Genomic DNA, 27,842 nt, shown 5'->3' with positions numbered 1-27,842 from the left:
CGCGAAAAACAAGTATCTCCACTTAAAATAGTTTTGCCCAGGGTCAGCTCCTTTTGAAGAAAAATCTGTGTCTATTGCCCTTTACAAAGTTGCTCAGGCCTGGGAAGAGCATCATCAACTCACTCATTTCACAGGGCCCACCAGATATCAGACTTACCCAGGTGGTGTCCTGCGCTGAGGGTGAAACAAGCAACTATAATTTAATTGTGTACACAGAGCCATAAGGCCACTGAGAGATGGGAGGAATTAATTCTGCCTAGAGTGGGTACAAGAAGGAAAGGGTCCAGGAGGTGACATTTGAACCAGACCTTGCTGAGTGAGCTTGCTTTTGCCTGGTGAACACTGGGGGCAGGGGGAAAGTGAACAGTGCAATCCACTAGATGAAAATCTGTACGTGCCTAGGAATGACAGTCCTTCTGGTTCAAAATTTCCTCCTCTTTTACACACTCTCTTCACAATCTTTCCTTTTCTTGGGGAACACTGGGACTGAGGATACTGTTTTCCTTCCTGGAAGAGTCCAGTGTTGACATTAGCCAATTATTTATTTATTTATTTATTTTAAATATATTTTATTGACTTTTCACAGAGAGGAAGGGAGAGGGATAGAGAGTTAGAAACACTGATGAGAGAGAAACATTGATCAGCTACCTTCTGCACACCCCCTTACTGGGGATGTGCCCACAACCAAGGTACATGCCCTTGACTGGAATCGAACCTGGGACCCTTCAGTCCACAGGCCAATGCTCTATCCACTGAGCCAAACCAGTTAGGGCTAGCCAATTATTTATTAATAAATTATTTATAGACATTAAGTCAATTGATTAAATGGGATCCGAAGCTCTGCGTGCCTCTAAGAACTCTGAGGCAGGGGTGGGGCGAGCAGGGGAGTCAGGTAGGGAAGTGGTCCTGAGCCACCCTGGGGAAATGGGGCCCAGAAGAGAAAAAGAAATGAAGATCTTGTGTTTGCCCTACCTTTTTGTCATCTCCCCACTCCCTGCCCCTTATCTTTGTTTTTCTTGTTTCTCGTAGTCTCTAAGCCTTTCTGTCTCTCCTTTTCCTAAAGACTGGAAATTCCTTGTTCTCAACGGAAGGGAGTAGGAGGAGTGTTGGGGGTGGTAGGCGTGGGAGGGAAGCGCAGAACAGACTTCTCAGCAGCTCTGGCTGCCTGGCCTCTGGCGGAGTTTGACAAGTCAATGATTTTTTTTTAAACGTACATATTTTTAAATCCACACCTAGGGGCTCAGAGAGAGAGAGAGAGAGAGAAAGAGAGAGAGATACACAAGTAGATGTAAAGAAACACATAAATACACAACCTCAGGTACAGAGACACAAACTGGCAAAAGCATCTTAAATTTGCTTAGGATTTCACAATTGACAAAGTTTTTATATACGTCTTCTCATTTGATCCTCAAGACAACCCTGAGGAACAAAGATGCGTGGCTCAAGAGTGTCGCTCTCACACACTCAGACAGACCCTGCAAAGTCCCTAAGGCAGGGGCAGTCCTGCTCCGCGGGGTTTTTCTCTCCTCCTTCCTCCGCGGCCGCGTTCCCGCCCCAGGACCGGAGAGCGGAACCGGCCCTCCTCTCCTTTCCTGGGCCGGGACCCAGGCGCCCAGCGCCCCGTTGGTCACTGCCCCTTGCTTCACGCCCTACTCCGCCCTCTTCCCGGGTCCTGCGTCTCCCTCCGGATCCGGGGGCTCAGCGCCACCCCAACAGGGCAGGTGGGAGGGGGGCGCCTCCAGCAGAGGCTGCGTGGGCGGAGGATGTGCGTCACGGGGAGCGTGGGCAGAGGGAGGGAGGAGGCACGTGGAACCCGCGGCCAGTGGCTGGCAGCCCAGGCTCCAAAATAACCGAAGAGGAGTGGGGGAGGGGGCACCCACACACCAGAGGGGTTGGGGTGGGGTGTGCCCCTCCAGTCGCGGGATAGGGGATGGGGGACGGGACTCAGCTCGGCCCCGTCACCCCCCACCCACTGTGTCTGGGGCTTCCTGGGATGGGGAAAAGAATCTTAGCTACTGAAACGCTCCCCATCCCACCGATGCACCCTCCTCCCTTGTCCCCAGCGGAGACAAAGGTTCCCCGGCCAGGCCCGAAAGTAGAACCAGCCTGCTGCCCTCGCCGCCCACGCCCCGCCGGGCCACTCAGAAGTGCGGAATGGTGGGGCGGGGCTGAGGTTTCGGACTTGGGGGAACTTTGCCTCTGGCTAGTCCATTTGCATCCCGCTTCCCCCCCTCCCTTCTGCTCCCCTCCCTTTATTTCCTCGGGCCTAGAGCCGCAGGGCCAGGCGCTCAGAGTCCCCGCCTGTCCATCTGCCCCCCCCTCCCCAGCCGTGGGCGGGAGTGTAATGGGAACCAGATGGGACCAGGAGAAATAAAGTGGGGGAGGGGTGGTGGGCTGTGAAGGGGGGTTCGGCTCCTCGTCGGGAGCCGCGTGGTGCTCTCCTGGCCTCCTGTCCATCTTCCACTAGCCTCGCGGAGAAAGTCCCCTGACAGCCATCCCCGTATCCCAGAAGTGGTGTCCTCCATATCCCGGCTCTGCCACACAGAACTCCCCAGGAGCAGGTTCCCGTCCTTAGCAAACAGGGTGCGACGAGTGGGGAAAGGCGGGGTACCCCTCCCACCCCTGCCTGACCTGCGCGCAGACAAAACCCAACGCGTCTAACGAACGCGTCTAAGTGGTAGCTGCTGCCATAACCCGCCCATTCCTGTTCCCCAAACTTCAGCGCGGACTGGAGGCTGGGATGGTGGGGGCCTGAGTTTCCCTGCGGCCGCTTCAAAGGACTCCTCTGGGGGTCGGAGGAGAGCGCTGGGGTGCCCACGGGGTTCCTGCAGACCCCGCGCTCCCAGCCCAGCCACCAGCGCGCCCCTCTGCGCGGGCCAGAGACGCACCCAGGAGGGCGCGCTGAGAAGCCGCCAACTTTGCCGGCTCACTCCTCACACCCGCACGTCCACCGCCACGAGGCCCGCGTGGGCAACGGGCTGCGCGGAGCTGCTCAGGCGCACGGGGCGCCGCTCAGTGTCTTCGTGGACCTGTGCGTGGCCGTGAAACTCCGCTCCCCGCGCGGAGGGGCAGGGGTGGCGGGGAAGGAGGAATGTCGCCGGCTGGGCGCTCACGTGGGTGCGTGGGCGCGGAGAGGGCTGGCGGTGCATCCGGCGTGGGCGGCCTGGAGCGACCTCGCCCCGCCCTCTGGGTCCCCAAGCCCGCCTTCCCCGGCCTGGCCTCGGTCACCCCAGTCCCCACTTTGGCGCCCAGGCTTTGAGTCTACGCCCCCGCCTCCAGCTCCACACCCCGTCCCGTCCCCTCCCCCCAAGTCTCCGCCTCTCTCCGTCTCTCCACCGCGGGCCCGAAGCCCGGGCGCCCGCCCCCCGCCCCCGGCCTCCGCCCCCGGCTCTACCCACGCCCTCCGCCCGCCCGGCAGCCAGCGCCGCGCCGGGCCTCGCTCCCCGTGCGTCCTGCGGGGGCGGAGGCGCGGAGAGGCGGCGAGCGCAGCCGGGGAGGGGGGTGGGGGGCAGAGGCACAGACAGAGTCGCGGAGGCTCGGAGAGGAGACGTGGAGGGAGGGACGCAGCCCGGACAGCGGCGGACACGGCCTCCCACGCCGGGAAGATCGCAGCGCGCATCGGGCGCCGGGCGCCGGACACCGAGAGGGGCAGCCCTTGGTGGTCTCCGGCCGTCCATGCACAGAGCGCCCTCGCCCACTGCCGAGCAGCCGCCGGGCGGAGGGGACAGCGCCCGCCGGACCCCGCAGCCCAGACTCAAGTTAGTGGGCAAAGGGAAGCGGCGGGGAGTGGGGATGGGTGGAGCTGGACTCGGGAGAGGGGTCTGGAGGGCGGAGATCGGGCGGGGCGGGGCGGGGGGGGGGGGTCGAGGGGAAGCGAGATAAGGGCTGGGGGGTGGAGACTGATGGAATTAGGGGGGCCCTGGGATCTGATGAATGTGGATATGAAAGAATATATTCAAACTCTCCATCCCACCGTCTACTTTGTGGGCATGACCTGGCTTGTGAGCCCCCTGCAAAGAACGTGGGGGGCCCCCAAGCGCCGGAGGAAGCCCTGGAGCTCTAGCTGGCAACAATGCGGCGGGGGTGGGGGGTCGCTCAGCTGGCTCAGTCTGTCCTTGGCACGGGGCGGGAGGACCCGGGGTCGGGAGAAGTCGAGAGACCAGCAGCTAGGCTGTGGAGAAGCAGGGGATGCCTTAGGGTCCCCCGTTTCTGTACCTCTAATTACCATGTGGGGAGAGGAGTTTCCATCCTGCAGCCCCTCCCTCAAGAGGCCTTGAGCCGCTCCCCCTCTCCACTGGAACTGTGGGTGGAAAATGAGGGAGAGGGTAGGCGGGAGCCCCTAGGCAATTTTCGCCCACAGACGCTACCACTGTGGGAGTGTGTGTGGGCGGAACAGGCCCAGAGCAGAACAATTGAGGCGTTCCTCTCCTCCCTGCGACTGAGTTGAAGGGATAGGCCTACCTACTGAGCAGGTGTGGAAGGTCACTGCTGGGAGAGGGGTCGCCTGGGGGTGCTGGGCAGGCTGGAGGAAAGCGACCGCCCTGAGGGCAGAGAGCAAGCGTGTGCTAAGAATGCCCAAATGGTAGGGAAGGTTCAGGTAGCAGAGCGGGGGTCCACCTGGCTCACGGAGTGGGAAAGGACATGGGAGGGCCACACCTCTCGGTCTCAGCCATAATGCAGGATCCCACCGGGGAGTGAAGCCTGCCAGCAGTGGTCCCAGGTGTCCACTACTGGCAGGAAGGGGCCATCCTATATTCACCTCAGTGCAGGATGTCTCCTTGAGTAATGGTGAGACTGCTAGTGCTTAGGGTGGAAGGTAAGGACCGTGTTCCGGAAGAGAGGTATGTCTAGGCATCCCAGGATGTGCTAGCTAGCCTCAGCGCGCAAGGTCTCCATGTCCCAGACCAGAAAGGCAAAAGCTGAGCATGGGGACTAAGAGCCTTTGACTTCTGCAGAGACTGAGCTGGCTTTGGCACTTCTGGCTACTCTAGGATAGCACTGGCATGTCTATACCACTACCAGGCCTGGGCACTGGTCAGGGAGAGCATTCAAAAGTGAGAGAGGAAGAGAAGCAGGCAGGAGTGAGAGGACAATTGTGAGTGTGGGTTGGTACCAAGCAGGGGCACTTGCACTGACCGTCCCCGTCTTTCTCTTGTGTGCCTCTTTCTCAGGCCTAGTGCCCGAGCCATGGCACTGCCTCGGACACTAGGGGAGCTGCAGCTGTACCGGGTCCTGCAGCGCGCCAATCTCCTTTCCTACTATGAGACCTTCATCCAGCAGGGAGGGGACGACGTGCAACAACTGTGCGAAGCGGGTGAGGAGGAGTTCCTGGAGATCATGGCGCTTGTGGGCATGGCCACCAAACCTCTCCATGTCCGACGCCTGCAGAAGGCACTGAGAGAGTGGGCCACCAATCCAGGGCTCTTCAGCCAGCCAGTGCCTGCTGTGCCCGTCTCCAGCATTCCGCTTTTCAAGATCTCTGAGACTGCGGGCACCCGGAAAGGGAGCATGAGCAACGGTCATGGCAGCCCAGGGGAAAAGGCTGGCAGTGCTCGAAGTTTTAGCCCCAAGAGTCCCCTTGAACTTGGAGAGAAGCTGTCACCAGTGCCTGGGGGACCTGGGGCAGGAGATGCCCGAATTTGGCCAGGCCGGAGCACACCAGAGTCTGATGTCGGGGCGGGAGGAGAAGAGGAGGCTGGTTCGCCCCCCTTTTCCCCACCTGCAGGGGGAGGAGTCCCTGAGGGAGCAGGGGCTGGAGGTTTGGCAGCCCCTGGGGCTGGGGGTGCTCCTGATAGACTGGAGCCAGAGATGGTACGCATGGTGGTGGAGAGTGTGGAGAGGATCTTCCGGAGCTTCCCGAGGGGGGATGCTGGGGAGGTGACATCCTTGCTAAAGCTGAACAAGAAGCTGGCACGGAGCGTGGGGCACATCTTTGAGATGGATGATAATGACAGCCAGAAGGAGGAGGAGATCCGCAAATACAGCATCATCTATGGCCGCTTCGACTCGAAGCGCCGGGAGGGCAAGCAGCTTAGCCTGCATGAGGTGAGGACCCCCGTCTCCCAAGCTTGCTCTTGGCTCCCAGGCCTCCACCTGCTCACCTCTGGGAATCCTCGCATTCCTCAAGTCTGTTTCATTGCCCTTTGACCAAGACTCCAGGCCCCGATCCCCTCTCCTCCGCCCCAATTCCAGCTCCTGCAGTGCTTCTCTCCTCAACGGAGGGGGAAACAGAGGCATAGGTGAGAGCCCAGCTGTCCAGCTTCATGCCGCTCGTGTCCCCACAGGTGTGGAAGAGGCCCTGGGCATTCCTAGGAACCTGTGGGTGCTGACCTCTGTCTTCTTCCCTCAGGAAACTCTTGGGTAGTGTCAAAACCCAAGCAAGAACCTGATGGGTGGGCCTCATTTGTCTGATGATGAGGGGATGTGAGGATGTCTGGGCAAGATGGTGGGGAGTTAGGATTCTGACTGCTCTGGGGGTCCTCTCCACAGCTGACCATCAATGAGGCTGCTGCCCAGTTCTGCATGAGGGACAACTCGCTCTTACTGCGGAGGGTGGAACTCTTCTCCTTATCGCGCCAAGTGGCCCGAGAGAGCACCTACCTGTCGTCTTTGAAGGGCTCCAGGTGAGACCCCTTCTCCAGGTTCTTCCTCGATTAGAATTCTGCCAGGGAGCGGGGCCATGTCCTAACCTCCATGAAGATGCCTCCAGGCCTGCTGGCCACCAACCTGCATGTCCTGCCTTCACCAAGTCCACTTGTGTGAGGTCTGACCCCTCCCATCCATCTCAGGTCCCCTCTATCCCCCCAAAACAGTATTCTGTGCCTAAGCTGGGGACTCTTGCTCAGCCAGCTCCTTCCCAGGATTTTGAAAAAATGCACGCCCCTCACCAGATTCTGTGCCCAGCCCATCATGTGTCCCTCCCCAGCCTCACCCTCCTTATTCCTCCATCTTTACAGACTCCACCCTGAAGAATTGGGAGGCCCACCACTGAAGAAGCTGAAACAGGAGGTAGATTTGCCAGGGTGCACGCAGGGGGTTAGAACAGCCTTTCCCTAAACCCTCCTTTGCCAGATCCTCATTTCCCCATTTGGGGCATACACAGGTTGGAGAGCAAAGTCACTCTGAAATCCAGCAGCCTCCCCCAGGCCCTGAATCCTATGCACCCCCATACCGCCCCAGCCTGGAAGAAGACAGCGCCAGCCTGTCTGGGGAGAGTCTAGATGGGCACTTGCAGGGTGAGTGTACATCAGAGCACTTCTCTCCTCTGGGCGGGGAGGGGAGGGGAAGGTGTTGGGGGAGAGAGCCAGGAGGCAACTGCCTGGAACAGGGTTGGGAGGCCTGGCTGGATGGGAGCAAAAGGGCCTGGATTTATGGGTTTGGCTTCGTGGTTGAGGGTGGGGGTTCTGTTGACTGTAGTCCCTTACCTGACCAGTGCCCATGCCCACAGCTGTGGGGTCATGCCCAAGGCTGACGCCGCCCCCTGCTGACCTGCCTCTGGCATTGCCAGCCCATGGGCTGTGGAGCCGCCACATCCTGCAGCAGACACTGATGGATGAGGGGCTGCGGCTAGCCCGCCTCGTCTCCCATGACCGCGTGGGCCGCCTCAGCCCCTGTGTGCCTGCAAAGCCGCCTCTCGCAGGTGAGGCAGCCAGCAGTGCTGTCCCCGAGCACCCCCACCACCCAGGCCCCACTTAGCAATCCTGGTGCCCTGGGGCCAGGTGGGAGGAAGAGGGTATAGTGGCCAGAGAGGGCAGTAAGTAGGATGGTTGGGCTCCAGCCAACCAGGCCTTGGGTTAAGGAGAGGAGGACCCTGCAGGACTGTTCCTACTGGGGAGGGTCTGACCCTAACAGAGACCTGTGAAAGGGGGTTGGGGTGAGCAGGGAGACAGAATGGGAGATGAAGGGGAGCAGAAGGAGGGTCACCAGGAAGGAAGGCTTGGAGAGAACTTCCACCAATGCAGGAGGGTGGAGCAGGCTAGCATTTGGGATGGGGCTGCCCAGCCTGAAAGTGAAAGAGCCTAAAGGGGGATGCTTTGCGTTTGGATGGAGGAAGGGGAATAGGCCAGCAAAGGGCCAGGCAGCGGCTGGGCTGGGAGTGACGCAGCAGACAAAGCCACCAACCCTAGCTTGGTATTTTTAAACTGTGTGTGGGTGGGAAGTGGGGGCAGGGACTGGAAGGGGGGCTTTTCTTGGAGGAGGAGCTGGGAGGCTGGCTTCCTGTCCCCCCTCCCCCACACCTGGCTTCTAAGAAACTTGGGGGGCATGGGTGGGTGGGTGGGCGGGGCCTGGGAGGGGGCCAGAGATGAGTGGGGGCGGCAGAGCCTAGGAAGGGGGAGGGGGAGAGGTCAGAGCCAAGCCACCCCCACAGCTCCTGACAGAACCAGAAATTCCAGCAGAGCAGAGGCGGGAGAGACAGAGAAAGAGAGACATACATACAGAGACAGAGAGCTACACACAGCCAGAAAGAGGAGGGGGCACACACACTTGGATATGGAGCCCTCCATATACACACGCGGTGGGCGGGAGTCAGTAACGCAGTCCATCAAGCTCCTCTTTGCAGCCTTCTCTAGCCCTGCCTCTGTTCTCAACCACCTCTCTCTGCAGTGTCCACCCCACAGTCTCCTAACCTAGCCCTTCTCCTTGCAGAGTTCGAGGAAGGGCTGCTGGACCGATGCCCTGCCCCAGGACCCCATCCAGCTCTGGTGGAAGGTCGCAGAAGCAGCGTGAAAGTGGAGGCTGAGGCCAGCCGGCAGTGAGGGATGGACTGGTACCCTCTCACCCAGGCCCTGGGATTTCTGGCTCCCACAGATCCCTACACTCTCCATCCCTGGTCTCTAGTCACAACTCTGGATCCTTCTGCTGCCCTTCTCCTGCCTCCCCACTTGCTCCATGGGCATAAAACTATGGGGCTTCAAGCAATAACGAGCAGGGGCCTGGCAAGAGGACACAACGAGGGCGCGTTCTGCCCCTCAGCCTTGCCCACAGCACGGGGGCAAGGACTCTGCTCCAGGGCATCTGGAGTTCTCCCCTCACACAGCACACTCCCATTCTCTCTAGTGTGAACCAGTGGTGTGAGCAGTTGGACTCAGTTTGGATATGGGGGAAAGGGGAACTTCCCTGGGAAGGTCCAGCAGCTAAAAATGGAAACGTTTCCCCCCAGAAATGGGGGCCTGGGGACACTGGACCTGCTCTTCCTCCCCTCTGCTCCCCCATTTTTGTGCTTCTAGTTTGTTTCTTTAATTTAACAAGTGCTGCAGTTCACCCACCCATGCCCATCTTTTCCCCCAAGTCCCAGCAGTTCTTTTCCTCCTGTCCTGCCCTCTCCGGGGGTGGGGTGGGGGGTGGATGTGGGGTCCCTTTCATCAGCCCCCGCGGGAGGCCTGGGTTGGACTCAGTGTCTCCCGCAGCTGGGGGCTGGACCACAGCATCTGTCTGAGCAGTTAGAGCGTTTTTCTTTTCAGATCGTGTACAGTAGATTATTTATTTTGTTATTTTGGAATAAAATTTATTTTATGGCTTATGATCTATGGCCCCGAAGGGGGAGAAAGGGTAGTATGGGAGTGGAGGAAAACTGGCGGTGGCTGGGGAAGTAGAAAAGAAGCAGCGGGGAGGGTCCCTAATACATGGAGAGGACCACACACCTGGGCCGGGCCCCAGACTCACCCCTGCCTTGGGCAGGACTGGCAGTGAGCCACAGAAGCTAAGCCATAGGCGATGTCACAGCCACGTAGACCTACCTGAGCACAGTCATACTCAAAGCTGAGTGTATCTGGGTTATTAGCATGTATCAGAAGCTAGCACACTCACCAGTGTCTTTTGTGCAGTGTCTCACACTTCAAAAACTGTGTCTTCACAGGTAGAATGAGATCATGTCCTATGTGGCTATACGACTAATGTGTGTGACATCTATATGTTAATGTGTCTCAAGTACACACGCTTTAACACAGCTAGACACCAAGATACTCAGCCGTGTACTTCTGCACCATTTCATACACAACTGAAAGCCCCCATCTGACTGTCAGGAATCTGGAGCTGTCTGGGATTTGTTTTTTAAATCTGGGCAAAACCCACCCATCAGTAGCCAAACGTACAGGCCCTTCTTGTCCTCCCACCCAGGGTCTCCTGAACGCTTCCTCATTCCCCCAGGGCTGGGACCCAGCCCCTCCCCTCCCACATCCCCAGCCTCTAGTGCAAGTGTGTGCACATGTCTCCTTTTTTCTACATGTGCATCCTGGGTCCTGGCTGGGAGTGAGAGAAGGAGCTCTCCATGCCCTAACCTGTGCTCTTGCTCAGCCCCATCTCAGGGAGAGCTGTGTGTTCTGCGTGTGCAGGCATGCAGGGGCGGGTCTCGCTTTGGAACCTGAATTTCTCTCCCAGCACAGCAAGGGAGAGGACGGGGGTGAGTGTGTGGTAGGAGGGAAGGAGTGGATAGGCTCCACCTGCAGTGCCTTCTCCTGGCAAAGTCTTCCTCTTCACCAGGGAGTAGGTGGGGCTAGGGGGACACACTCTCCATCTGTTGCTTAGCAGGAGCATGGGCAGGTGTCCAGAGCAGGTCCATCAGGGTAGAAAAGCTGTCTCTCTGAGCTCCCCCAACAGCTGGGATCACCAACTGGGGTTGGCCCTTAGGTCCATATGGGACATTGAGATCCCAGACTGCCCATAGGGATTGGGCTGCAGGAGAGGCTGGGCTCCCAAGGGCCCTCCTGCTGATTCCCCTTGCCCCTCCAGGAGAAGATTGGTGAGGTCCTGTTCAGTGGGCGGCAGCAAGGGCGGGAACATGTCTTCACCAACCCTGCCAGGAGGAAGGGGGGGGAACAGGATCGGCATGGCACCCACTCCTCTAGCCCACACTCAGCCGCCACCCCAGGCTGCCACTCACCAGGTGCGCTGAGAGAACCCCCCCACCGGCTGGCTCCGGCAGCTCTCTTCTGCCATGGTCACATCAGAGCAGAGCAGGTGTTCAGGGCTGGACATGGCATGCTCCTGAGGCTGGCACAGCAGCAGGCCCCTGCTGGGACCAGAAAAGTGAGTGACATGGTGGGTGGGGAGTGACGCAGGAGTGAATGGGGCGCATGCGATCAGGATGGGGAATGTCACTCACTGAGGGTGAGATTGGTCAAAGGGCAGGCTCATCTGGTCCAGGCTGGGGGACATCTGCAGGTGAGGTCTGGAAATCGGAAGAAGGGTACAGGCAGAGAAAGGAGAGCTGAGCAAGAGCTGGGTGTTACAAAGTCAAGACCACTGAATAAACCATGTTCTACTTATCCTGACTAGAGCCAGCCATCTCCACAACGTGAGCTCCATCTTCCCAACCATAAAGTGTGTGCTGGGGACTGGGAGGAGGGGGAGATGGGGACTGGATTAGCTCATTTCTGATGTTTATTTGGACTCTGAACTTTGGTGGTTCTGTGTCCCCCACCTCAACTCCTGGGAGGGAGATGTTATGTCTTGACTAAGAGTTTATAAGTTCCTGAGTGTTACCTGGGGAATAAAAATGTCTAGTTCACTTCAAGGCCAAAACAGATGAATAAATAAAAATCAAGATAGCAGATAAGTGACCGTGGATTCCAGGGGCAGAAGAGAGAATACTAATCCTTACATACATAGCCCTTGCTGTAAGCCAGGTACTTTGCTCAGCTGTACACATGTTATGAACTCATCTAGCCTTTACAATAATCCTCCATTTTACAGATGAGGCACCAGAGTTAACCAACTTGCCTGAAGTCAGTTAAATAGCAGAGCTGGAATCCAAACCCAGGGAAGTCTGGGTCTTAACCACTGAGCCTCAATGGAGTGAACAGAAGAGACTAAGTTTTTGCTGCCCCCTTCTCACAGAAGACCCTCTCCAAACATTTGAATGTCCATCCCCTTTGCAGCTGGTTGTCCCCACCCCATCCCTAAGAGGTTCTTCACTTACTCCGGGAAGGCTGGCAACACATTGACTGATTCTTCCTGGGAGAGGACTTGATAGGAAGGGATAGAGTGCGAGTGTGGTGGGTATACCTGGGGCCTGGGAAAAAGAAAGTAGAATCCCTTGATGCCAGCTCTTCTTCTGGACACCCCCAACCTCTGCCTCAGGATGAGGAACCCCTTTCATGGAAAGGAAAATTCCCCCCTTCAGTCCCCAGCTCCGGCTCTCCCAGCTGCCCATGCAGAGAGCCTGCCTGCACAGACCACTTCTATTCCCATCTCTCATGCTCCTTACCCCATATCTGGGCTGAGCTGCATGTTCATGGGGTCAGGGGCCATTCTAAGATCATAAGTGGGCAGCATAGTAGACATATGGGCCTCTGGAGTGGGAAGTGGCTGGTCCCTGGAGGAGGGAAGGAGATACCTGTAACTGACAAATTGTTGATGCCGCCACCCCTTCCTGCAAGTGAGCACCAGGCCTCACCCATCATCCTCACCACCACACTCACCTTTCCACAGTCATCTTGATGGTAGCTGGGACGTAACCCCTGCCATCCTTACCTATCTGTTCGTCTGTTGTGGGAAGAAAGGAGAGCTATGGAGTGCTCCAGGGTTAGGTTGGAGAGGAGGTGGGAAAGGTGGATATGGCTGATGGGCAAGTGGGAGAAGTGGAGCTACAAAAATGGGGTGGGAAGTCAGGGCTCCAGCTTACGCTTATAATGGCTCCGGAAAGCCTCATCCTTGGGTTTCTTGGGGTAGAGGTTTTTGAGCTGAGCAAGGTCCCGGATCCGGTCCCCCAGTGAGCGGATAGACAGGTCTTTGGCAGAGAATGGCTGGATGTTCTCTATCTGTGGGGAACCTACGACAGGAATGAGACCCTGAGCCCCTCTGTCCAAATTTTCTTCCCCTTTCCAAGCCCCCACACAGAACTCAATCTACCAAGGCAAGGAGGAGTGGACCTCCAGTGGGGTCCTGGGGAGGAGGGCCCACTAGTCTCCATTCCCAAAAAGCTCACAGTGAGAAAGTGGAAGTTTTGACCACAGAAGGAAAAAGAAAAGTTGGAACTAAGGAAGAACGTTCTGAAGACCAGAATTTGCATCAAGGAAGCTAAAATGTTTCCTTCTCAGAAGAAATTGCAGAGGGCACAGGCACAGACAGGACTGGCTGGAGTGACCTCACCATCCTGGCCCCGGATGACGTGGGCAATGGTGATGCCTCCAATCTCTGAGTCACTGAAGCGAAGAAGGAACGTTCCGTCAGGCTCATTGAGAAGAAGGCTGGTGACATACTGTTTGCTGATGAAGCCAATGATCAGCCTGGCCGGGATGAAGGAAAGGATGGGGGTGGAGGCACTGGATATGAAGAGGAAGCTGGCGGTACAGCTGCTCAGACCACCTGGGGCAGAGACTCACCGATCTGACCAGTAGCTCTTGAGACAGCGTTTGGTGAGGTCCAGGACACCATCGAACCACTGCCAAAAGGTGAAGCCACGACCCAGCAGGATCTCCTGTGGGGGAGGGTGGAGCTGGTGTGAGCTCATGAAAAGGCCAGAGTTGGAGCCTGGTTAGGGCAAGTATGGGCTGTGAGGGAGTCACAGGGCTGAGGGACCAAACTGGACCTGAGACTCCATCAATGATAATGGCCAATACTCAACGGTCACTATGTGCCAACAATTATTCCAAGCCCATACCATAAATTAATTTATCTGATCTTTACAAGGTTATGGAGGCAGGTTTTATATAGCTATCCCATCCTATTTAATAAAAGGGTGATATGCAAATTAACTGTCACTCCACCACAAAGATGGCAGCGCCCATAGAGGCCGGGGCAGGACGCTGACGGCATTGCCCGGCAATGCAAGCCCAGCAGGCAGGCACGGCCTGCAGGCAGCACCCAGAAGGGCCTGCTTGCCCATTGCCATGGTGTGGAGCACGCAGGCCCCACAGAGAGCAGAGAACCACGGGGAGTGGGCCTAAGCCATCAGTAGGACATCCCCTGAGGGCTCCCAGATTGGAGAGGGTGCAGGTCGAGCTGAGGGGCCCCCTCCTCCCCCATGCACGAATTTTGTGCAGTGGGCCTCTAGTCTTAGAAATAAAGGATGGAAGCCCAGAAAGGTCAAATAACTTGCCCAGGTCCACACAGCTGCTGAACTCCCAGCTTTGCCCAGGAAGTCTGGGCTGGAGTTCCTCATAACCACTATGGTCCACCGTCCCTAATGAAGCCTGGTGGAGTCCAGAGAAGGCAGCTGCCTGCTGGGTGTGAGTGTCTGGCTTCCTTTGCTAACACATTCTCTGGTCATGTGGGCTTTTCTTTCTTCCTTTTTTTCTAAGTGAGCAGAACATGACTGCATTTACCCAGCTGGTGGCCAACCAAGACACCCAGATTTCTTTTCCCCTTGTTCTTGTAGCAGACCCAGATCTGAGCCATCTTATTTTGGAGGGAATAAAATATAGTAGCTAAGAGCAAGAGTCAGAAATACGGAATTTCATCCCAGCTATGCCACTCACCTGCTGGGAGGCCTTAGACACACCATTTGACCCCTCTGAGCAATAGGTTCCTGGTCTAAAAATGATGATGAAAATAGTACCTACCTCAAAGGGATGTTGGGAGGATTAAGTGAGATAAATATGATATGTAAAGTGCTAAGCACAGTGCCTGGCATGTAGTAAGTTGTCAGTACATGGTTACTGATATTACTGCATGTCCCTGTGGGATTTTGTCCTTGTTTTTGCAATAGGAACTATTTTACCCCTGGGTTCAAGATATTTTGAGCTGTGTTTACACACAGTCTGGGTGAGTCATACAAGTCACTGGTAAAGAGGGAAGACAGGGGGTTCCTAATCCAAACCCTGAGGGAAGCCAGAAAATGCATCCTCTGGGCTGATGGGATTTCCTGCCATGACAAGGCCTTCCTGATGGACATGAAAGGGCATGGTGAAGACTCCAGTAGTCAGTCCCTGGGCAGAGATTGGAGATACCCTGAAGAGATGAAGAGCTTAGGGGTGGGATGTCCGAAGGACAGGGCAATGACCTTGTTGAACTGTGACCAGGACACAGAACGATGCTGGAAGGTCTCTATGCTGAGGCTGTTGTCATTGAAGATCTTCTGGGCCAAGAAGAGGAAGTGCTCTGGGAGTAGCCCCTGGTTGGTTCCCACCTCTGCCATGAACTTGAGGTTCAGAGTTTCACACATCTTCTCCCATGGCACCCGCTCAGCCACCACAAAGGGCACACGGTCCTGAGTGAAGGGGAAAGGAGAGGGTGCCTCAGGCGACCACCTTCCTTCTTACTCAAGAGGGGCCTTCATTCTTTCCACCTCCCCAAGGCTGCCCCTCCCAGGTGTCCCCCTGAGCTCACTCACAAAGATGGTGCTTTTCCAACAGTTTAGGGTGCTGCAACATGATATAGTTAAGACCGGTATGAAAAGAGGTCAGAAGTGCAAAAACAGGTCCATGAGAAGTTAAGGTCACTCTCATTTGAACATGCCTGCTAATCCACCAGCCTATACCCCATCCCCATGTTAGAGCCTCCCCCCACCCCCAGTCTTTCCTCACCATCTCCGAGAAGGCATTGTCCCACAAGATGGTGGCTTTGGCATTGTTGTCTTGGTTGCCGTGGACGATGACCACCAGGGGCAGAGAGAGAGCCTAAGGGAGTGAGGAGAGGGGGTTCTTCTTATTGGGGTAAGGGGCTTCCTTAGAGAGCTGGCTCTGAGGGGGAAGCATTTGGTCTCACACAGCATAGTTAAAAGATCATGGTGTGTTTTCAAATGCTTTCTAAAGCTCAATTAGGGCCTCAGTATGGAGAAGTGATTGTGAGTCAGTGCCATGGAGCAGACCTCCAGGTCTCCAATGCCAGCTCCAACACTTAGTAGCTGTGTGACTGGGGCAAATTCCTCAATCTGTCTGTCTCAATGTCCTCATCTGTAAAATGAGGCTAGTAATACCACCCTCCTCATACTGTTATTGTGAGCACTGTGTGTGTGTCACTTAAAATAGTGACCTGGTCTAGTAAAAGGTGCTAGTTGCTACGACACTGTTATTCCACGGTATGTGCACTCCGTGTCCGTGCTCCTCCCCGTGCATCTTGGAATGAGTGACAAACCCAGAGGGTATGAGGCAATCATGAAGGTACGGGGATTGAGGGCCCCAGTGTATAGCATGGAGGGGCACTGGGGTTCCCGATTGGGCAGGGCTGGGGCCTTGGTTCACCTGGAGCTGGATGGGAAGTTTGTTGGGGCCAAGTATGAAGCTGGTAGTAAAAAGCACAGCACACTTCTCCTCAGTGACTGATTCGGTGCCCTTCCGCTCACACCGCTTGATTTTTTTCAGAAGCTGCATGATGGGGTGAGGGAGAGCAGGAGTGAGGACAGAAATTCCTGGGCCCCAACACCCTCTCCAAGGAGAGTCCCATAGTCTAAGGACCCCGATCCGCCCCCCCCACCCCCCACCCCCCGGCCGCCTGCCACACACACACACACCCACTGCTTCCTGAAGCCCTCACCAGGTTCTTGAATAGGGCGGAGCAGCAGTTCCCAGAACCAATGTTCTCGAAGGGCACGGTGTTGTTGGTGATCTCCCCAGAGCTTTCTCTGCCAGGGGAGGTCAGAGAGTGAGTGGGCTGGACCAGGTGTGGAGAGGAGCTTGAGTCCACGGGTGAACGGCGTGGACTTCTGGCTCCACTTCTCCATTTCCCTGCCTGGGTTCTTAAGCGAGGCATCCCATCTAGGCCGAATCATGACGCCTCCCCACCCTATTCCAACACTGATGCGACCCTCCCCTTCTGCCGTCATCACTCATCCCACGGCCTTCCCTCCCTCCTGAAGGTGCCGGTCCCCCAAGCTCCTCTGGCCTTCTCCAACCCCAGCTTACACTCCAGCCCCAGGCCCCTGGGGGTTGCTCAGCTCCCTCGCCTGCTTCTCAGTCACCATGTCGGCCCTGACCAGCGGGAACTTGGCAGAGGCCCCCAGGAACCGTAGACCCAACAGGAATCGAACTCCAGCCTGAAACTTGGTTTGAGTTTTCAGAACCTGAGGGGGCTGCTTCTCCACGAGGAAGGAGCTGAGAGGAGGGAGGACAATGAGGTGTTAGCATCAGGGGTTTCTCCCAGGAGCCCTCCCCACAACTCTAACCCTCTTTCTACCTTGGGTCTGCTCTAGGCCAGGCTGGGGCTCACAGAGCGAGCATACCTGGTGACGAGGGTTCGCAGGACTTCATCCAGCCGGTTAATCAGCGCTGCCCGGGTCTTGGGCTCAAGCTCCCCACCAGCTGCCCCCACCTCCTGCTGCAGCTGGGAATAAATGTCCACCAGACTCTCACACCTGGGGGTAGGACAGTGGTCAGGGGGCACAGGATTCAGGCTACCTGCTCTGGCCCAGACGCCCTGCCCTTAAGCCCAGGAAGAGAGCAAAATAATGTGTGTGGACGGAGGGTGGCGGGTGTGTGTGTGGGGGGGGGGGGGGGGGGGAGATGGACAGTGGGTGTGGCTGCCAGCACCTGGGCTGAAAGGGCTCTGGGTGGGAGGTTCCTGTGGAAACCCAGCTGCCTCTTCCCCAGGGCTCTGATACCCAGATCAGCTGCCAGGGGCATTTGCACCAGTTAAAAGATGCTCTACCCAATAGGCCAAATAGAAAAAGAATTCCCATTCCTCTGGGCATGGGGCTTGAAGAGAAAAGTGTGGGTTGGATGAACTCCCGCTTGCGCCCCTTTGGTCGGGCGTACTTGTGCAGGACACACTCTGAACAATAGGGTGCATAGCTCTGCTGGGGCTGGCTTCTGAGTCTTGGCCCACTCCAAGGCCTCTCTCACACCTGTGGGTCCTTCAGCAGAAACAGCAGGTGCCTGCAACCCCCAGCCCTTTCGCTTCCCCGTCAGCCCTGCCCCCACCTCTCCTGTAGTTGGGTCAGGTTCTCGTCAAAGGGTGCGCCATTCCCTGCCAGCTGCTGCTGCCGTTTCCAAATCTGGATCCTCTTCAGCACCAGGGCCTGGGCAGCCTCCAGCTCCCCAACAGTCTCCTGTAGCAACGTGGCCAGGGCCTGCGGGCACAACGGGCCTGAGCAAGGACTACACCCAGCTCCTCACCCAGCTCCTGATCAAAGGACTATCTTTCTCCCTCTCTGGCATTCCCTCACCCCAACCTCAGTCTGCCTTTCTAAGGTCTGATCTCCATCACTCCATAGATTTGAGATCCATCAAAGATTGCACTTTGAGCTCAATCTCCACCTCTCAGTCCATTACTCACCTCACTTGGCCCAGTCCCATTGGCAGGAGCTTCTATCAAGCTGTGCAGAGACACTGAGGGTAGGGGCAGAAATGAGGGGTACAGAATGATTTGAGGCTCAGTCACAGTTACGTCTAAGAGGAAATCACTCCCCCACGCTCCTCCAAACCCTCTTAGGGCTCCAGGCCCAGGGTCCCACCTTGGCCAGCCTCAGCCTCCTGCTTCAGGGCTTCTCGGAGAAGGCAGATTTCCCCCACTCGGTGTCGCAGCCTCTGCAGGGCTGTGCTAAACTTGAGTTCCTCCTGCTTCCAGTGGAAGGACATTGGCAGGTGGCGGAACTGCACAGGAGGGACAGATGTCAACAACTGTAACACTCTGCCCTAGCTGGTGTGACTCAGTGGTTACTGCATCGGCCTGTGCACTGAAGGGTTGCCGGTTCGATTCCCGGTCAAGGGCAGGTACCTAGGTTGCAGGTGTGCGTGTGGGAGGCAACTAATTGATGTGTCTTTTTCGCATCAATGTCTCTCTCTTTCTCCCTCCCTCCCTCCTCCTACTTTCTCTAAACATTAACGGAAAAAATATCCTCAGTCAGGATTAACAAAAGCGTGTACACACACACACAGAGAACTGTAACACTCTGCCCATTCCTCTCTACTTGGCCTCCACTCCGTAAAGGGGTGCCTGCTGCCATGCTCTGCAGAAAAGAGAGACCACTTCCCTTGTCTCCCTTTTGACAGCTCTTCCTGACCTTTTGGAATCTCCCAAAGGTAAGACCTATCCCCTTGCTCCTTGCTCTCCTCCCAAGCCTCTCTACCCCCAATCCCTCACCTGAAGTTTCCCTGAGTTAGGCTTGGGGTTCACTCTGACCCTAGGAGCCTCCTTTAGTCATCCTGGGCCTAGAACACTGAGTCTTGCCTGAAGTTCAAATTCCTTCTAGTTTCTCATGGTTCAAGCCAAAGTTCCAGGGAATTGAGTTGGGGTGGGAGACGGGGTGTCACAATACCTGCTCCATGACAGCTTTTTTCTCCCCTTGAAGTATTTGTCTGAAAGTGGCCACCAGCTTCAGGGGGTCCCTCTGATATATGCTCTATAGAAATGAAGCGTGGTACACAGAGTTAGCCTGGCTCTTACCATGTCAGTCTCCCCTTCTAATCCCCCACCTCAATTCACACACACACACACACACACACACACACACACACACACGTACTGAAGGCAACACAGCTGTAGATTCCAGAAGTTTTCCTGCATTTGCATGCTTTTAAAATCAAATTTGCATGCTGGCTTACAGCTAACCATAGGAACACCAATTTGTTTCCAGCGTCCAACCAATTTTCTTACAGCAGCCAGTACTCACGAGAGCTCCACCCCAGCCCCACTCCAGCCTTGTCCCCGCCCCCTCCTGCCCCCACCTCCAGGGTGCTGATGTGCTGCAAGATGGTGCTCCCCTCCCCCTGCTTTCTGACTGAGGCCTGAAGATGCTGGACAGTGGCAGAAAGTAGGGTGCTGGCCATGTTGCAGCAGAAGGCATCTGAGCCGACCAGGAACTCCCTGTGGGAAGATCAGGATGAGGAGGCCTTGACTCGGGGCTTCATCAGCTCTACTGACCCTCCACCCCACAGCAAACAGCTCAGTGGCTCCTTCCTCTATTATTCTCTCCATCCAAGCCCTCTGCAGCCCTTATCATGCCTTGTTCCCCAATCTTCCAGCTGTGATAGGAAGTGCCCTTGCCCCAGCCCTGACCTCCCTCCTCTTTGGTTCAGCCTCCTAAAGGGTAGGGGATTCCAGGTGTCAACATGCATAGTCTGGCTAATGCAACACAGACTCGCTGCTAAATCTAGGTTCCCACAACCTCAAATAATGAGTCCCAAGTCCTGCAATGGTGCAGAGAAAATCTAATGAAAGGAAAAGTGGGTGAGGAAGGACCTGGGGGACTAACATGGGGCAGCAGGGACTCACCAGGGCTGTTTCTCCAGCCAGTCACCCAGGAGATGCCGCAGGTGTTGGGGAAAGTCGACGTAGAGCCGCTGCAGTTTTTCTGGGGGTATCTGGGAAACCAACCCCCACAGAGACATGATCTGGGGTTTGGAGGGCATCTGGAGGAAAGGAACAGGCCACTCTGAGAAGTGCCCAAGGAATGTGACCTACGTTCTGGGTCAGCCAGGGATCTCCTGTCGATAGCTCTCCCAGAGATCATCCCCACCATCACTCACAGCCAGACCACCTCAAACCAGGGACATTTTTGGTCAGTGTCTGAGACAAGGTGAACCCTTCAATGGTAGACACAGGGCAATGGAGCTGTAGGCAGAGGAGTGGGGAGACAGGAGAGATAGGGTATTAGGGAAAGCTCTCTGAGAGGAGGCAGAGGACTTAGGTTGCAGCTCTAGACCTGGCTCTGGTTCTGTGGGCAAGGAACTTCCTCTCTGTGGGCCTACATCTTCTCATCTATAAAATATGATGCTTGGATAGGGGCAGAACTTTCCAAACTCTTTAAAGGAATAGTTTTAATATGTGTAATCCGAATTATATAACAGGTATAAAATCAGAGTTTTTGGGGTTAATCCTCACCTGAGGACATTTTTTCCCCCATTGATTTTTAGAGAGTGTAAGGGAGAGAGACACAGAGAGAGAAACATCAGTGTGAGAGAGACACTTCAATTGGTAGACTTTGCCTTCGCACATGCCCTGACTAGGGCCATGCCCTTGACCAGAATCAAACCCGGGACCCTCAGTCTGCAGGTCGACGCTCTTTCCACTGAGCCAAACTGGCAAGGGCAAAATTGGAGTTTTGAAAGCAAGTGTGGTAGGCCTGGAACTCTACTGCTTCTTCCTGCCTCTCCCCACCTCCTGACCCCAAATATGACCCTGAGAAACCCTTCAAAATTCCAGGGTTCCATGAGATAATTTGAAAACTAGCCAACAGGATAATGAAGAAGAGGATGGTGGAGCAATAATAGCTACCAATTACTAAGCACTCACTATATATGAGGCATTGCTCATTATCTCATTAGAACCTCACAACAATTTTTTAAATATATAATTATCTCCTTTCATAGATGAAGAACCCATTCTCTTATATGCATACTAGAGGCCCGGTGCACAACACTGTGCACTCAGGGGGAGGGGTCCCTCAGCCTGGCCTGCACCCTCTTGCAGTCCAGGAGCCCTCAGGGATGTCCGACTGACGGGCTTAGGCCTGGGGAGTGGGCCTAAGCCTTTCAGTCGGACATCATTAGTGTTGCTTTGGAGGCAGAAGAGACTCCTGTCACTGCTGCTGCGCTTGCCAGCCATGAGCCCAGCTTCTGGCTGAGCAGTGCTCCCCTTGTGGGAGCGCACTGACCACCAGTGGGCAGCTCCTGCATTGAGTGTCTGTCCCCTGGTGGTCAGTGCACATCACAGCAAGTGGTTGTTCTGCCTGTTCGGTCGATTTGCATATTAGCCTTTTATTATATAGGAATAGAGGCCCGGTGCATGAAATTCATGAGGGGGAGGAGGGAGGGTCCTTCAACCCAGCCTGCACCCTCTCACAATCCAGGACCCCTCAGAGGATGTCTGACTGCGGGTCCAACTGCCATTTAGGCCTGATCCTGCAGGGATCCCTGTGGGATTGGGCCTAAACCAGCAGAAGGACATCCCTCTCGCAATCTGGGACTGCTGGCTCCTAACCACTCACCTGCCTTCCTGATTGCCCCTAACCACTCTGCCTGCCTGCTTGATCACCCCTAACTGTTCACCTGCCTGCCTGACTGCCCCTAACTGCTCGCCTGTTTGCCTGATCACCCCTAATCACTCTGCCTGCCTGCCTGATTGCCCCTAACCGCCTCTGCCTCGGCCCCCACCGCCGTGGCTTTGTCCAGAAGGACGTCCGGAATGATGTCCAGAAGGTTGTTCAGCTATCTGGTCTAATTAGCATATTATGCTTTTATTACTATAGATATGCATAGTCCATGGACAGACAATAGTGTGGGGAAGGTCTGGGGAGGGGGTGGGAGCAGGGTTGAGGGGGTCAATGGGCAGAAAAAAAAGGGGACATCTGTAATACTTTCAACAATAAAGATAATTTAAAAAAGAAAGAAACCAAGTCTCAAGGAGGTTCTCTAACTGTCCAAGGCCACTCAGCAAGCACATTTGGAATCAGTATTTGAATCCAAGTGGGGATTAACTATCACACTGTACTATTAGGATCCCTTCCAGATCCAAATCCCATCATCCTGAGGGGCAGGGCTGAGGGAGGAAGGTTGAAGAAGGGGAGATGGAGCAAAGAGGAAAGTAGAGAGAACTCAGGGAGAAAGTGGGAGAATGGAGAAAAGTGGGGTTGATAAGCCTGGAATAAAGGGTTTAAAAGAGTGGGAGAGGATGCTAGAACCTCGGCTAGAAGGCCAAGGACAGAGAAGAAAAGAGAGGAAAGGAGGAGATGAGAGAAGTAGGGGAGATGTTTGTGGTCCCTTTTCTGAGTGGGCTGCAGGGTAGGGTAAGTATACCCGTAGTTTCCCAGGGGTCTCTCAGTTCATGTTTTTGTAATGTCCTTGTCCCAGAGACGAGGGAGAAGAAGGGGATGGAAACTCCCTGGGTCTCCCCCAGCTCAGTAACCCCAAATCTTCCTGTTGTGCTTTTAGCGTCTCCCTTCTCCCAGGACTCCCCAAGAGATAGAGAGCAGAGGAGCCTCTTCTCTGGAGATTCCTGCTTCAAGACCCTCCCCCCAACCCCAGTCCCTCTCCTCCCCCAGCTCTATTTTCCCAAAAGTATAATCCTCTTGCCCTCCTGTCCCTAAGCCCTCCACACCCTCCTCTCTTTTCTCCCCAAAGCAGAACTCCCCCTCTGCCCCCCTCTTGCTCAGGGTCCTCCAATAGGCCCTTGTCTATCCACCCTCTGGGGTGGGGCACATTTGGTCTGTTTCAAATCCAAGGGAAGACTCTATTCCTTCTCTCTTCCTCTCATGTTTCCCACGGAGCTAAGACTCTGACCCTCTACCCCTACCCTATTGAGAATGGAGGTGATTCCTAAGTCATGGACCAGCCTCCTGGCCTGGTCCTGGCTTCAAATCTCCTCCCCTACTCCATCCTCGGACTTCAGGAGGCCACACTATTCCCCACTCGGACTCAAGAACAAGGCTGGGTCCACTGGCTGGTCAGCAGGGGAGCACCATCTGTTTAAAGCCCCCTGCAGACTGTCAGGGACCCAGGAGCCACGGCCTGAAGGGATGGGGCCAACATTCCCTCCCAAACCGGGAGGGAAAACCCGTTGTCCAGCATTCTCATCAGCTGCTTCGTGGCCTACATCTGTTCTCCTCAACCCTATATCCCCTAGTCCTCTGGTCGCCGGACCACAGGATCAAAAGTCAAAAGAGCTTCTCTGAGTTGCCCAATGTGTGTATGTGGCGGTGGGGGCGGGGAGGGGGAGGGAGGCGGAGCCAGTTCAGCACGAGGAAGGTTAACCCCGCGCCGCCGGGAAATCTCGGCGTCTACAGCAGCCAAGCGTGGAGCAGTTTTGAGGGGGAAATTCCCCCTCTTCTGGGGCACCATGAGGCCTATATCTCGGGCTCGCTCACCCCCCAGTTCCTGGACAGGAACCTTCGTGGGAATAAAGGACAGGGGTTTGTCAAGCGCCCACCGGCATCAACCTTCCAGGGAGGGGCAGCTACTTCCCCCCACACACGCAGCGGGCGGGAGGACACCACCTTGCCCTCCTTCCCCGGAATTTACAGTCCCGGGCGATGGAAGAAGTGTCCCCAGGCGGGAGGTAGGGGTGCTGGGCCTGTGCCCATTCCAGATCCATCTGAGATTCGAAACTGCCCAGACCCAGTAGCACCAGCGACCAACACCAGCTGAAACAGCTTCCGGGGGACCGTCCACCCTGCCAAGGGGAGGGTCCTCAGATGCCCCGGGCTCACCCCCCACCCGCCACTCACACACACTGGGAGTCCGAGGCGCCCCCACCCTCCCTTCCTCGGAGGCATCCCCTCACCTTGGCAACCTCTCTGCTGTCTTCTCCCTCTCTCGGCAGGCACTGCAAGGCCATGGGTCTGTAGCTCTGTCCAGCGAGTTCAGGGCTGGCCTTGCTAGCACCCGCCCTCCACCACCACCACTACCAAAAGGAAAACACACACATACACACACACACACACACACACACACACACACACACACACTCCTCTCCCCCTCGTCCTTCCTCCTCAGTGTAAGCAGTGGCTGCCCCAGCCTGCTGTTTCCGGCTTCTCTGTCTACCCAGGTCCCTCCCTGGAGCTCTGACGACACAGAGAAGAGAAAGTAGGCTGGAGGAGGAAGAGGAAGAAAGTGGGTGAGTTGTGTGTACCTCCTGTGCCAAGTGGGGGGAGACAGCACTGGGGCTTGGGGCCCTTGGGCCTGGCTGGAGGGGAGACTGACCCCCCACTTACTCTGTTGCCTCACAAGTGATAAACTTTTCTCAAGAAAGTCACCTACTATCAAGCAGAGACATGCCGCCCCAAACTGCCTCTCCCGAACTCAGACTTTCACAGGGGCTCCAGCGCTGGGGTTCACGAGGGAAGGGGCACCCCGGCGCCTCTGGAAAAGCCAGTCCCTCTGGGCTCCGCACTCCCTCCAGTGGAGGACCCTGAAGAGCAGCAGGGGAGCTGGCGCTGGAAGGAACGCCTCGGTCCCCCTCCCTTTCTGCCAGGGAACGCCTTAGAGGTCGCGTGACCGCTGATGGGAGGAAATGGGGGTGGGGGTGGGGAGAAGAGACCCCAAGCTCAGAATTCTGGAAAACTCCAGAGTGCCTCCGACTGCCCCCTCCTCACAGGGCGCTACTCCTCAGACCCTGGTGGGAGTGGGCGTGGGCTGGAGTTGGTGCCTGCAGATTCCCAAGGGACAAGTTGGAATACGAATCTGCTGTGCAGCCTCGTGAAGTTCCTGTTTCTGGAGTAAACACTGAGACACACCCAGAAACAAACACACACGAACAACTCCCTGGCCACAGACCACACACACATGATTACACACATGCAGGCAGGTTCACAGACGTGTCAGCGCTCGGAGCCACATACAGCCACAGGAGACACGCACGCAAGGCTTGCTCAGCTTCTGAGTCATCATCAGAAGTAATGGCTAATTTCTGCAGCTTTTGCTGGAGGAGGAGCTGGAGGAGGTCAAGAGACCTAGAGAGGCCTTCACGTCCCCAAACCTGAGAGACAGTGGTGTGTGGAAAGGATGGTCCCTGGGGGATCGGGAGGTGGGAGGAAATTTCTACTCCCCCCTTTCTCCCACACCCCTTCCTAAACAGGGCAGGGCTGAGGGGCCAGAGCTAGGCCTATGCTGCCCCCTGGTGTCTGAACTGATACCTAGAATTCAGCTCCATGTGGATGGGCACGTGAGTTCAAAAACTCAGAATGTGTGGGTTCCGCCAGGCAACAGAGGGTAGCGGTTAAGAACTGGGAGTCTGGAAACAGACTGCTTGGGTTCAGATCTTGCCAACACTGCTAACTGCACAACTCTGGGCAATTTAATCTTTGTGCTTCAGTGTTGTCATCTGTAAAATGGAACAAATAATACTCTTAACTCATGAGGTTGTAAGAATAAAATGTGATAAAACATGTGAGGGCTTAGAACAGGGCCTGGCACATAGTAAACATTAGGCAGGCCCTAACCAGTTTGGCTCAGTGGATAGAGCGTCAGCCTGCGGACTGAGGGGTTCCAGGTTCGATTCCGGTCAAGGGCATGTACCTTGGTTGCAGGCACATCTCCAATAGGGGGTGTGCAGGAGGCAGCTGATTGATGTTTCTCTCTCATCGATGTTTCTAACTCTCTATCCCTCTCCCTTCTTCTCTGTAAAAATTAATAAAATATATATTTTTAAAAAATTAGGCACTATTTGTTTGGCCCAGGGTAAACCATACACGAGGAAAGCAGCAGGGCCTCCATCCTACACAGGGGTCCCTGGTTTGGGGGTCATATTAGCTCCACTAAGACAAAGCCTATTGGAAGTATGTGTGTTTATGTGTTTATTGTGTCTGGAAGGCAGTGAATTGAAAAGGAGGGGGAACAGGGGTGGAGTTGGCCAGCAGGGAATCTGTCCTAGGGTCACTGTGTGTGCACATAGGCACTCACAGCACACATATGTATGTGCTCCCAGCTGCCCACTCTGCCTGCAGACATCCACAGACAGTGGCTGAATTCAGGCTTCATTAAACTAAGGGTCTCAGAAGGTCCAAGTTCCCCCGAACTTTTGCAAGAGAAGGGGAGGAGTGAATGCAGACTCTAACTTTGCCTCCTTTGGGGGGGGGGGAGGTAGGAAGGTGAGGAGCAAATACTGGTAGGAAAACAATATTTACTGTTACACCCTCCAACTGATTCCACCGAGGGGGATGCTGTGATGTCATGGAGAGAACCCAGAATTCAGAAGCAAATCGGCTTGGGTCTGATTCCATGTTGTGTCTACCCCTTGAATAGAGACAATAGTTACATCTACTTTACATGGACTGGGCTAGGGAGGTGTTTAGGATGCGAAATTTAAGGAGGCTCTCATCTTCAGGTTGTGCAATTGCAGGGTTGGCTAGACTTTCGGTAATGATACTCCCACTTTCATGACCCTGAGAGCGAGTGCCATACTTGCCACACCCTCCTCCAGTCCTACCATCCATCAAGTGGCTATTTAGATTGCACAAAACGAAGCATAGGAAAAAAGAAGTTTGTGGTCAGTTGCAACCCAACTGAGTTACAAAATCAATTTGGTGAGTGTATTAATTTGCTGGGGCTGCCATCACAGAACACCACAAACGGGGTGGCTGACATGACAGAAATTTATGGTCTCACAGCACTAGAGGCTGCAAGTCCATGATCCAGGTGTTGGGAGGGTTGGTCTCTTCAGAGGGCAGTGAGAGAAAACCTGCTCCAGGTCTCTCCCCTGGGCTTGTAGATGGCCGTCTTCATGTCCCGTGGTGCTCTCCCTGTATGTGAGTGTATCTCCAAATTTCCTGTTTGCTAAGGACACCAGTTGGATTGGATTAGGACCCAACCTAATGACCTCATTTCAATGTGATTACTTCTGTAAAGACCGTATCTCCAAATAAGGTCACATCCTGAGGTACTGGGGGTACTTCATAAGAATATGAATTTTCAAGGGGCATAGGAATTCAACATATTAACATATGAATGTTCAAGAGACACAGTTCAGTCCATAACAGTTAACATTGATGACCACCACTTTTTAAAAAAACAAAGTAGAATAGAATAGAAAATACCAGAATGTATCACACAAAGACTTAAGGATAAGTAGTGTTTACTACACTTGATCTTAGCCATGAGGATAAGTAGTGTTTAGTGAAACTTGTTTGTTTTATAGATGCATCTGAGTTCTAGGTCTTGATGTAAAAGACATTTCAGTGCAGGTTGTGATTTTTCTTTTTAAGCATCATTTGGATTTTGGTTACCACCACAAATCGCTTTGCATTGCTTTTTATTTTTATTTGTTTGTTTTTTTAAAAAAATATTTTTATTGAATTGAGAGAGGAAGGGAGAGGGAGAGAAGGATAGAAACATCGATGATGAGAAAGAATCATTGTTTGACTGCCTCCTGCATGCTCTACACTTGGGATCGAGCCTGCAACTGGGGCATGTGCCCTTGACCGGAATCGAACGCGGGACTCTTCAGTCCACAGGCTGATGCTCTATCCACTGAGCCAAACCCAGGAGGGCTGCATTGCTTTTTGATTATTTTATGGGCAAATTCTTCTCTGACAA

General features: G+C 55.1%; 2 protein-coding genes across 9 annotated transcripts; one reads left to right on the top strand and one right to left on the bottom strand.

Moving 5' to 3' along the window:
• The first annotated feature begins 3,523 nt into the window (after positions 1 to 3,523).
• Positions 3,524 to 9,520, top strand: NAB2 (NGFI-A binding protein 2). 3 transcript variants are annotated; one of them, XM_070409940.1, is made up of 7 exons: positions 3,524 to 3,758; positions 5,172 to 6,045; positions 6,490 to 6,623; positions 6,957 to 7,008; positions 7,103 to 7,235; positions 7,448 to 7,639; positions 8,647 to 9,520. In XM_070409940.1, exons 1-7 carry the CDS (start codon positions 3,676 to 3,678, stop codon positions 8,754 to 8,756), a joined length of 1,578 nt encoding a protein of 525 aa, XP_070266041.1. In that variant the 5' UTR covers positions 3,524 to 3,675; the 3' UTR covers positions 8,757 to 9,520. The 3 variants fall into 3 exon arrangements, with proteins under 3 accessions (XP_070266041.1, XP_070266040.1, XP_070266042.1); XM_070409939.1 differs by having other exon boundaries at positions 7,433 to 7,639; XM_070409941.1 differs by lacking the exon at positions 7,448 to 7,639.
• Positions 9,463 to 24,590, bottom strand: STAT6 (signal transducer and activator of transcription 6). Of its 6 annotated transcripts, none has more exons than XM_070409936.1 (22): positions 24,570 to 24,590; positions 20,089 to 20,225; positions 19,542 to 19,680; positions 19,133 to 19,216; positions 18,329 to 18,467; positions 18,151 to 18,203; positions 17,796 to 17,944; positions 17,099 to 17,230; positions 16,782 to 16,970; positions 16,414 to 16,501; positions 16,122 to 16,244; positions 15,465 to 15,557; positions 14,942 to 15,148; positions 13,323 to 13,417; positions 13,090 to 13,226; positions 12,623 to 12,769; positions 12,420 to 12,483; positions 12,206 to 12,313; positions 11,918 to 12,010; positions 11,102 to 11,167; positions 10,880 to 11,011; positions 9,463 to 10,792 (listed from the first exon to the last, which is right to left on the bottom strand). In XM_070409936.1, the coding sequence occupies exons 2-22, from the start codon at positions 20,223 to 20,225 to the stop codon at positions 10,603 to 10,605; spliced, it is 2,565 nt and encodes an 854-aa protein (XP_070266037.1). In that variant the 5' UTR covers positions 24,570 to 24,590; the 3' UTR covers positions 9,463 to 10,602. The 6 variants fall into 6 exon arrangements, with proteins under 6 accessions (XP_070266037.1, XP_070266036.1, XP_070266034.1 ...); XM_070409935.1 differs by lacking the exon at positions 24,570 to 24,590 and adding an exon at positions 24,094 to 24,374 and having other exon boundaries at positions 20,089 to 20,177; XM_070409933.1 differs by lacking the exon at positions 24,570 to 24,590 and adding an exon at positions 24,094 to 24,373.
• Between the last annotated feature and the right edge of the window lie 3,252 nt (positions 24,591 to 27,842).

The sequence above is a fragment of the Myotis yumanensis genome, unplaced genomic scaffold, assembly GCF_028538775.1.
Source record: "Myotis yumanensis isolate MYYU_CA2020_CCGP unplaced genomic scaffold, mMyoYum1.0.hap1 SCAF_3, whole genome shotgun sequence".
Taxonomy (NCBI): domain Eukaryota; kingdom Metazoa; phylum Chordata; class Mammalia; order Chiroptera; family Vespertilionidae; genus Myotis; species Myotis yumanensis.
This window is presented reverse-complemented; position numbering and strand designations above follow the sequence as displayed.

Coding starts and splice junctions, on each gene's coding strand:
- STAT6 (XM_070409933.1), bottom strand. CDS start 24,147: ATGGCCTTGCAGTGCCTGCCGAGAGAGGGAGAAGACAGCAGAGAGGTT. Junction 18,468..19,132: donor AAAAAGCTGTCATGGAGCAG/GTATTGTGACAC, acceptor CCTCCTGTGCAG/TTCCGCCACCTGCCAATGTC. Junction 16,245..16,413: donor CCGCCCTATTCAAGAACCTG/GTGAGGGCTTCA, acceptor CCCATCATGCAG/CTTCTGAAAAAAATCAAGCG.
- NAB2 (XM_070409939.1), top strand. CDS start 3,676: ATGCACAGAGCGCCCTCGCCCACTGCCGAGCAGCCGCCGGGCGGAGGG. Junction 6,046..6,489: donor AGCAGCTTAGCCTGCATGAG/GTGAGGACCCCC, acceptor TCCTCTCCACAG/CTGACCATCAATGAGGCTGC. Junction 7,236..7,432: donor TCTAGATGGGCACTTGCAGG/GTGAGTGTACAT, acceptor TTACCTGACCAG/TGCCCATGCCCACAGCTGTG.